The 10,078-nt window shown below is 47.3% G+C and overlaps 1 protein-coding gene across 1 annotated transcript in view; it reads right to left on the bottom strand.

Moving 5' to 3' along the window:
* The window catches only part of LOC112075715 (forkhead box protein P4), a 44,540-nt gene that overhangs the window by 12,957 nt on the left and 21,505 nt on the right, over positions 1 to 10,078 (bottom strand). The window contains exon 6 of the mRNA XM_024142670.2: positions 4,485 to 4,583. Within this exon, the coding sequence (XP_023998438.1) occupies positions 4,485 to 4,583 (99 nt within the window). The remainder of the gene's footprint in view (positions 1 to 4,484; positions 4,584 to 10,078) is intronic.

The raw sequence follows: 10,078 nt of genomic DNA, 5'->3' as shown, positions 1-10,078 counted from the left end.
AGAAGATTTTCTTCTGCTCATGACAACTCTGAGAAAGTGTGTGTGTGTTCGTTTAGAGAATCATGACCAGTGGTGTGTGTGGTTTAAGAGAACGGGGAGTTTGGGCAATATTAGAAGGAAAGAAGAAAATGAAACAATAACATGAATGTCCATGGCATAGCTAATCCCAGCATAGATAGACGGCTCAAGTGCATGATAATAATAACAAAAACATGATCTCACCGCTTTTCCCTCTACTCCCCTCTCTCTATTCCTCCATCTCCCCCTCTCTTCTCCTCTACTCCCTAACTCTTCTCCTCTACTCCCTAACTCTCTATTTCCTCCACTCCCCCTCTCTCTTCTTCTCTACTCCCTAACTCTCTAGTCCCCTCCACTCCCTCAATCTCTAGTCCCTCACTCCCCCCTAACTCTCGCTAGTCCCCATCCACTCCCTACTCCTCTACTCCTTCCACCCCTAACCTCTAGTCTCCACTTCCCTAACTCCTTCCTACTCCACTCCCTAAACTATCTAGTCCTCCACTCCCTAACTATCTAGTCCTCCCACTCCCTAACTCTCTAGTCCTCCACTCCCTAACTATTAGTCCTCCACTCCCTAACTCTCTACTCCTCCACTCCCTACCCTAGTCCTCCACTCCCTACTATCTAGTCCTGCCACTCCCTAACTATCTAGTCCTCCACTCCCTAACTCTCTACTGTCCTCCACTCCCTCTACACTCTAGTCCTCCACTCCCTAACTATCTAGTCTCCATTCCATAACTCTCTAACTCCTCCACTCCCTAACTATCTAGTCCACTCCCTAACTCTCTATCCACCATCTCCTAACTCTAGTCCTCCACTCCCTACTATCTCGTCCACTCCCTAACTATCTACTCTCCACTCCTAACTCTAGTCCTCCACTCCTAACTCTAGTCCTCCACTCCCTAACTATCTAGTCCTCCACTCCCTAACTCTCTACTCCACTCCCTAACTCTCTACTCACTCCCTAACTCTCTACTCCTCCACTCTCTACTCCTCCACTCCCTAACTCTCTACTCCTCCACTCCCTAACTCTCTACCTCCTCCTCTAACTCTCTACTCCTCCACTCCCTAACTCTCTACTCCTCCACTCCCTAACGCTCTACTCCTCCACTCCCTAACTCTCTACTCCTCCACTCCTAACTCTCTACTCCTCCACTACCCTAACTCTTTCTCTCTTCACTCGCACAACTCCTCTCTAACCTAAAACCACCCCCCCCTCTCTCTCTCTGTAACTCACTCTCGTCTCTCTCTGTAACTCACTCTCTTCTCTCTCTACCCTCTCCCTTCTCTCTCTCCCTCCTCTCTCTCTAACTCACTCTCTTCTCTCTCTACCCTCTCCCTTCTCTCTCCCCCTCCTCTCTCTCTTGTAACTCACACTCTTCTCTTTCTCTCTCTCACTCTCTCTGTAATTCATTCTCTTCTCTCTCCCTACCTCTCCTTCTCTCTCTCCTCCTCTCTCTCTCTCTTGTAACTCATTCTCTTCTCTCTCTCTACCCCTCTCTTCTCTCTCGTCCTCCTCTCTCTCTCCGTCTCTGTGGCTCAGTCATAAACAGTAGCAGGGTTTTTCGAGACCCCGACAATGAGTCTCTGTTTACGCCTTAGCCCTCTAGACAGAGATTCAGCCCACATTACACATTACCCTCAGCCCACTAACACAGCCAACAGAGTACTATACCAGACAGCCTGACAGAGAGAGAAGGGAGGGAGGTGAGGAGAAATTAGTGAATGTATCTACTATGCAACAAAAAAAGAGATAGAATAGGAGAAGAGAAGAAAATAGGTGATGGGAAGAAGATAGCGGGGGAAGAAGATAGCGGGGAAAGAAGATAGCGGGGGAAGGAGATAGCGGGGGAAGAAGATAGCGGGGGAAGGAGATAGCGGGGGAAGAAGATAGCGGGGGAAGAAGATAGCGGGGGAAGGAGATAGCGGGGGAAGAAGATAGCGGGGAAGGAGATAGCGGGGGAAGAAGATAGCGGGGGAAAGAAGATAGCGGTGGAAGGAGTGAAGGGAAGAGAGAAAACGGGGAGAGAGATCACAGATCAGATGAAAGAAAAGAGCTGGAAATAGAAGTGTCTCCTAATATCTCTTCTCCTTCTGCCAGAGCGATGACTAAGGAAGGCTGGAGGGGAGAGCATTATCTGTCACCGTTTGGTTCCTCTCTCTCCATCTGCCCTGAGGCTGTGTGTGAAATGAGACACCAAACAAAGCTTTCGTCTCCAATTTTCCTAGCCTGCCTCTGGCTTTGATCTGACTGTCCACTGCCATCATCTCACAACATACTTCTCTGTCTGTCTGTGTGTTGTGTGTGTGTGTGTGTGTTGTGTGTGTGTTGTGTGTGTGTGTGTGTGTTGTGTGTGTGTGTGTGTGTGGTGTGTGTGTGTGTGTGTGGTGTGTGTGTACCATGCCGAGTTATTACCCACTATCCCTGGTGATATCAGCTCAGAGTTGATCATTAGAAAGACATTTCTCTCCCTTACGGACCATTGTTTTGGTTAGGCTTGGTTAAGGGTTCGTTGGGCCTCTGTTAAAGGGTTCATAATGGGTTTGTTGGGTGTCTGTTATGTGGGTAGCGGAAGGTGGACTGTCCTGAAGCTGACAGTAGTAGAGATATCAGGATCTCAGTGGATCAGACAGGCTGTATGGATGTGCCTGTGTGTATGACTCTGTTCGTACATGTGACATGTTGTCAGTTGTGTCATCACTCTAACAAATAGTGACAGTTGCTGTTTACCACCAGGCTTAGATGTATCACCCTTATTCTCACCAGCACACACACACACACACACACACACACACAACACACACCCACACACACACACACACACACACACACCACACACACACACACACACACACACACACACACACACACACACACACACACACACACACACACACACACAAACAGACAGACAGACAGACACGGATCACCCAGGCTATACCCCCTCCCCGCTCCACACACCATCTCTAAAGACTCCAAACTGGCGAACAGACAAGAAAGAGGGATTAAGAAAGGCAGAAAGAAAAGAGAGGAGGAAAGCAGAGGGGAGATGGATGGAGAGGGAGCTGCTGTTTGATGTCTTTGCTAGCGCCATGGAAACAAAGAGCTGTGATTGTAAATTAGCTAATTAAGTAAACTGCTAATGAAGCGTGGAAACAATTTGCTTGACCCTTCAGAGCAGAGAAGTCTGGGAGCACAACACTAATCAGCTAGAGACTTGTCAGGTGTCAGCTAGAGACTTGTCACATCTTGTCAGGTGTAGCCTCAGATTCTTTGATACCTTCTCAGCACCGTCTCACAAGGGTCTCTCACAACACACCACTTAAAACATTTAGCAGCCAATGAAACATGCAGCAGGAGCAGAGATAGAGGGACAGAGGGGAGGGATTAAGGGATGAGAGAAGGCTGATAGAGAGAGAGAGAGAGTGACAGAGCTGTTGAATAATGTAGATGGACACACAATAACAAAACGCTCTGCTCCTCCAAGGAAGCCTGATGTAACCGATAGCAACTGATTAATTATTAATAAGACGTTGGGGGAGGGGGGTGCTAAGCTGACATATGGAGTTGTTTTAAGATGGTCATACTATGGATCATTTAGCTTTATGATTTAGAATTTTAGGACCCCATTAGGTATCAAAAAAAATATTTAAACAATTATTTGACCAAATTTGGCCTTTACTATTAAAGCCCATAGACACACATTGAATAACACATTCAGAAATGGCAATAAGGTAAAAAAAGACATTATAAGAAAATGTTTTGAACAGTCTGTCCTAAATCTAGGAGATATACATATTTAAAGCGTTTTTTGTGGTAGGCACAAAACTACCTTCATACTTCCATTTGTTTTTTTAAACCGGTAACGGTTACCTTCAGACGAGTCCCGTGACACAAAACGGAGAACACCACCGTGTTTGTGAGAGTCTTCCTGTCCATAGAGTGGTCAAAATAGTTTATAGGTCAAAACCGTTCGGACACTACAGATGTTTTCGTGAGAAGACTGATTTTCGGGATGTCTCATAATCTGACAAACACTCTAGCTCTGCCACCTTTCACCGCAGATGCAGAAGTGTGACATACGGATGCAGTGGATTGAGACACATCCAATGCAAAAAAAACCGGATATCTCTAGCTTAAACTGACAGATGTTGGGGTGATTTTCTTGCTCTGTAACTTAGATTGATGCACCGACGCGTCAATCGACTCCAGGGGAGTAAATGAAGGCTGTAGAACTTTTCACTGATTTACACTCAGCGGCCGCTAGTTCGCTGGTTAGCGTGTGTCTGGGCTGACTGATATAGTAACACTCACAGTAGAGCGAGTCCTACACTAGTCACTAGAAAGTCATGCTAGAAAGAGTGAAAGTGACAATCTCTTAACAATAGGGGCCACTTCCATTATTTGTAGCATGAGCTGTGTGGAGGTGAGTAGTTTGGGAATGGAGCTTCAGGGTGTTACTCACTTGATGAACTGTCCCATGTCATCACACAGAGCCTCACAGCCAGGCCATTTACACTCTCCATGGCCATAGAGAGGATGGGAACATGCATGCTCCTCGTGGCTGGGAGAGGGAGGGAGAGAGAGCAGGTTAGAATGATCTAAACCGGACATATTACACATGTATAGACATCACACACTGTTGGGGAAAGCAAATGATTGAGCTCATTTCAGATGACCAAGGACAGCTGAAATAAAGCAAGCAGACACTGACACATCAATACCACCAAACGATGCCTCTGAGCAGCAAAAGCCCACACACAGAGCAAACATCCATTGTTACACAGTAAGGCCATAGTTCCTTTAGTATCATACAGTAAGTGCGTAGTCAACATGAGGCTAAGAGCAGAATGGTGTGTGTGTGTTCCTCTGTTCCAAACGTTCATCCTCACACAGCACTAGTCCTCCCTCCCTTCAGTCAGTGGGCGGGCAGACACCCAGACGGCCTGTCTGATTGGTGCGTAGTGGCGGTGGTCTCATCCCTCATACGGCGGTTGATTTGAGATGTGGCCGCAGGCTCTGTTTTGGTGAGACAGTTCTGTCTGTGTGTGTGTGGCTCGGAGATGCTGATTCTGGTTTGGGCCGGGTCCAGGCCAGTGTGCGTGGTTCAGATGTGGTTTGGCCCAGCCTGGCCTCGTGTCTGACACACTAATACAGGGAGCTCACAGTTTATTTACATTAAATCTACTGCCATCCTGAGACGGACGGGCTGGAACAGCAATGTGCGTATGTGTGTGTGTTCGTGTGTGTGTGTGCGTGTGCGTGGGTGGAGGCGGCTTCTCCCAGATCCACATCACAGGGTTGTCTAACACAAACCATTCCTCTCACAGATGGGACCATCCCAAAGACGAGCACACACTCTTCCCTTCCCTCCCTCCCCTATTCCGGTCTCCTGGTCAACCACTTGGCCAGTTTGTGTGTTGTGTGTGTGGTGTGTGTTGTGGTGTGTGTGTGGTGTGTGTGTGTGTGTGTGTGTGTGTGTGTGTTGTGTGTGTGTGTGTGTGTGTGTGTGCCTGTGGTGTGTGTGGTGGTTGTGTGTGTGGTGTGTGTGTAGTGTGTGTGTGTTGTGTGTGTGTGTTGGCTGTGGTTGAGCTACTCTCAGTTCCAGAAGCTGCCTCAGACTGCAGAACTTACAAACTACTGGAAAACCACACACCTCGTTCACATCCAGCCCTGCATTAGCTGTAAGCATGCTAGCCCCTCCTTTCTCCTCCTTCAGCCTCCTCTGCCTCCCTGTTAGCATGGGCCAGCCCAAATAACACAGGAGATTACGCTAAGCTAGCTCTCATAATTCCCCCACACCAGAGGGAGAATTCCTCATCTGGCATGTCAGTCTGTGTGTGGTGTCGTGTGTGTGTGTGTGTGTGTGTGTGTGTGGTGGTGTGTGTGTGTGTGTTGTGTGTGCGTGTGTGTGTGTGTGGTGTGTGTGTGTGTGTGGTGTGGTTGTGTGTGTGTGTGTGTGTGTGTGTTACTCACTGGCTGCTGGATAGTGGGCCACCTTTGGAGTAAGGCGTGAGGTGTTCCTCTCCGAGGTCTGCCTTGCTGAAGGAGGAATCATTCAAAGAGTCTTGCTCTTAAAGACCGCGAATAGAAACAGCCCAACGGATGAACACGATGGCACCCTAACACCCTCAATCTCCTCTGAACACACAGCCACCTAAACAAACACATACAAATAATAGCACTACTACTTACACACAACACATTTCTCAGTTCCACTTACCCCCTTCCATGTCATGATATGTCACAGCGGAATACCGACACTCCATAGCTTAACCTGAACCCCAGCATACGCCATCTGGGCAGCAGAGCCTACGAGGTCAGTCAGTAGGCCTGTGCCCTACTCCAGACAACCAACGGGCAAGGCAAACACCCAGACATATCAAAGAACTGAGGGCGCCGTTTTAACACTGGACAGTTATACACACACCTAAGGCCGCCTATTGCCAACAGTAACTTCACGTGCGCAATAACACAGGCGTAGGTAATACACAGAGTCTCTTTGTCAAACAAGGGAGAGCAGTCTAAAGAACATAGTAACTATTGTTGAATTAGTTCCCAGCTTCCCTCACAGGGAACATGGAGGTCAACATCAGTTGACCACTGTTATCACTATCTGCTCTACATCACACTCTCTCGTAGCTCCTAATCGGAAGGCTGTGGTTGTGTGTGTGTGTGTGCCCACGTTTGTTTGCCAAGATTCTAACATAACTTATTGAAACCAATGCATGAAGTAATTCCCCTGAGTATATGCAATGAGCATTACACTTATTGATACATCTGCGCGTGTAGCGTGGGGAACGTTTGTAATGCACCCAACTGTACCTGTCTCTGTACCTGTCCTCTCTTTGGGTGTGGTTGTCCTGTCCGTTGTGCCAGGATGCTGCAGACTGCTGTGTGTGTTTGCTGTGAAGTACTGTGGCAATAGGCTGGTGGTGGTGTAATACTCCAGTGTAAAACGGCGCCTCAGTTCTATTTGATATGTGGTGTTTGCTGCGTGTTGTCTGGAGTAGGGCAGCAGCCTACTACTCTCGCTGTCTGCCAAGGGGCCAGTTTAGCATGAGTGTCTTGGTGAACTATTATGAACCGGAGGGGAAGGTGACTGAGAAATGTGTTGTGTGTATGTAGTGCTTTATTCTTTGTGTTGTTGTTTGGGTAGCTGTGTGTTCAGGGAGAGATGTGTGAGTGTGTGTTAGGGGTGTCCATCTGATTCCACCGTGGGCTGTGTTTCATTTCCGTTTAAGAGCAAGACTCTTTGAATGGATCTCCCTTCAGCAAGGCAGACCTCGGAGATGAACACCTGCACGCGTTACCCAAAGGCTGGCCCACTATCCAGCAGCCAGTGAGTAACACACACACACCAGCACACACACTACATAACACCCATCAGCACAAACACACACACCACACACACACACACACACACACACACATACACAGCCCACACACACACACACACACACTACACAATACACGACACACACAACAACTGGACACACACAGACCTGACATGGCCAGAATGAGGACAATTCATCCTCTGTGTGGGGAATTATGAGAGCTAGCTTAGCGGCTAATCTCCTGTGTTATTTGGCTGGCCCATGCTAACAGGGAGGCAGAGGAGGCTGAAGGAGGAGAAGGAGGTGTTTGTTTGTTTATGTCTATTTCTACAGCTAATGCAATGGCTGATTGTGAACGGGTGTGTGGTTTTCCAGTAGTTTGTAATGTCTGCAGTCTTGAGCAGCTTCTGAACTTGAGTAAGTCAACCACAGCCAACACACACACACCACACACACACACACACACACACACACACACACACACACACACAGGCACACACACACACACACACACACACCCACACACACACACACACACACACCACCTGCACCGAACACAACAGTTGACCAACACAACAAGCGGTTAGAAGAGGGAGAAGGGGAATAGGAGCAGGGAGAGGAAGAGTGTGTGCTCGTCTTTGGGAATGGGTCCATCTGTGAGAGGAATGGTTTGTTGTTAGACAACCCTTGTGATGTGGATTCTGGGAGGAATCAGCCTCCACCCACGCACACGCACCACAACACACACGACGTACAGCTTTGTAGGCACGACATATCCGCCGCACACTATCCGCTGTTCAGCCCGTCCGTCTCAGGCATGCGCAGTAGATTTTAATGTAAATAAACTGTGAGCTCCCCTGTATTAAGTGTGTAGACACGCAGATTTGAGCCCAGGCTGGCCAAACCACAATTAGAACCACGCAACACTGGCCTGGACCCAGGCCGCACTAAAACCAATAATCAGCATCTCCCGGAGCACCACACACACAGACAGAGATCTTGTCTCACCAACAACAGAGCGTGCGGCCACATCTCAAATATCAACCGCCGTATGAGGGGCATGAGACCACCGCTGCTACTGCACGCAATCGAGACAGGTCAAGTCTGGGTGTCTGGCCGCACCTACTGGACTGAAGGGAGGGAGGACTAGTGCTGTGTTAGAGGAATGAACGTTTGGGAATCAAGAGGAAACAACACACATCATACATTTACGGCCCTTCGCTTTAGCAACTCATGTTGACTAGCACTTATTTGTAGTGATCTAAAGGAAACTATGGCCTTATCTGTTGTAACCAATAGGATGATTTGCTCTGTAGTGTGGGCTTTTGCTGCTCAGGCAGTAAGGCAATCGTTTGGTGGTATTAAGATCGTGTAGTGTCTGCTTTAAGCTTTAATTTCAGCTGTCCTTGTGTCATACCTGAAATGAGCTTCCAATCAATTTGACTTTCCACTCCAACAAGTGTGTGAGTCTATACAATGTTTGTCAATCTGTCCGGTTTTAGATCATTCCTAACAACACTGCTCTTCATCTCCCTCCCTACTCCCAGCCCGACGGAGGCATTCCGCAGTTCTCCATCCTCTCTATGGCCATGGAGAGTGTAAATGGCCTGAAGCTTGCGAGACGCTATGTGACTGACATGGGACAGTTCCATCAAGTAGTAAACACCCTGAAGCTTCCATTCCCCAACTACTTCACCCTCCACCAGCTCATGCTACAAATAATGGAAAGTGGCCCCTATTGTTAAGAGATTGTCCACTTTCACTCTTTCTAGCATGACTTTCTAGTGACTAGTGTAGGACTCGCTTCTACTGTGAGTGTTCTATATCAGTCAGCACAGACCACGCTAACAGCGGAACTTAGCGGCCCGCTGAGTAGTAAACAGTGAAAGTTCTACAGCCTTCATCTTACTCCCCTGGAGTCGATTGACGCGTCGGTGCAGATCAATCTAAGTTAACAGAGCAAGAAAATCACTCCAACATCCTGTCAAGTTTAAGGCTAGAAAATAATCGGTTTTTTTTGCATTGGATGTGTCTCAATCCACTTGCATCCGTATGTACAATCTGCATCTGCGTGAAAGGTGGCAGAGCTAGAGTGTTTGTCAGAAATTTAGAGACATCCCGAAGAAATGCAGTCTTCCTGGCACGAAAAACATACTGTAGTGTCCATTGAACGGTTTTTTTGAACCTATAATAACTATTTTTGTAGACCACTCTATGGAACAGGAAAGATCATCACAAACACGGTGTTGATTCTCCGTTTGTGTCACGGACTCGTCTGAAGGTAACCGTTACCGGTTTAAAAAAACAAATGGAAGTATGAAGGTAGTTTTGTGCCTACCACAAAAACGCTTTAAATTGTATATCTCCTAGATTTAGGACCAGACTGTTCAAAAAATTTTTCTTATAATGTCTTTTTTTACCCTTATTGCCATTTCTGAATGTGTTTTGCAAATGTGTGGTCTATGGGCTTTAAATAGTAAAGGCCAAATTTGGTCAATAATTGTTTAAATATTTTTTTTTGATACCTAATGGGGTCCTAACATTCTAAATCATAAAGCTTAATGGGAATCCATAGTTGACCATTAAAAACCCAACTCCTCGTTTCGCTTAGGGCACCCCTCCCCAAAGTCTTTAATAATTAATTAACCAGTTGGCCTTATGTGGTTGAACATCAGCTTCTTGGGGGAGGAGCAAGAGCGGGTTTTGTTATTGTGTGTCCATC

The sequence above is a fragment of the Salvelinus sp. IW2-2015 genome, unplaced genomic scaffold, assembly GCF_002910315.2.
Source record: "Salvelinus sp. IW2-2015 unplaced genomic scaffold, ASM291031v2 Un_scaffold3352, whole genome shotgun sequence".
NCBI lineage: Eukaryota > Metazoa > Chordata > Actinopteri > Salmoniformes > Salmonidae > Salvelinus > Salvelinus sp. IW2-2015.
This window is presented reverse-complemented; position numbering and strand designations above follow the sequence as displayed.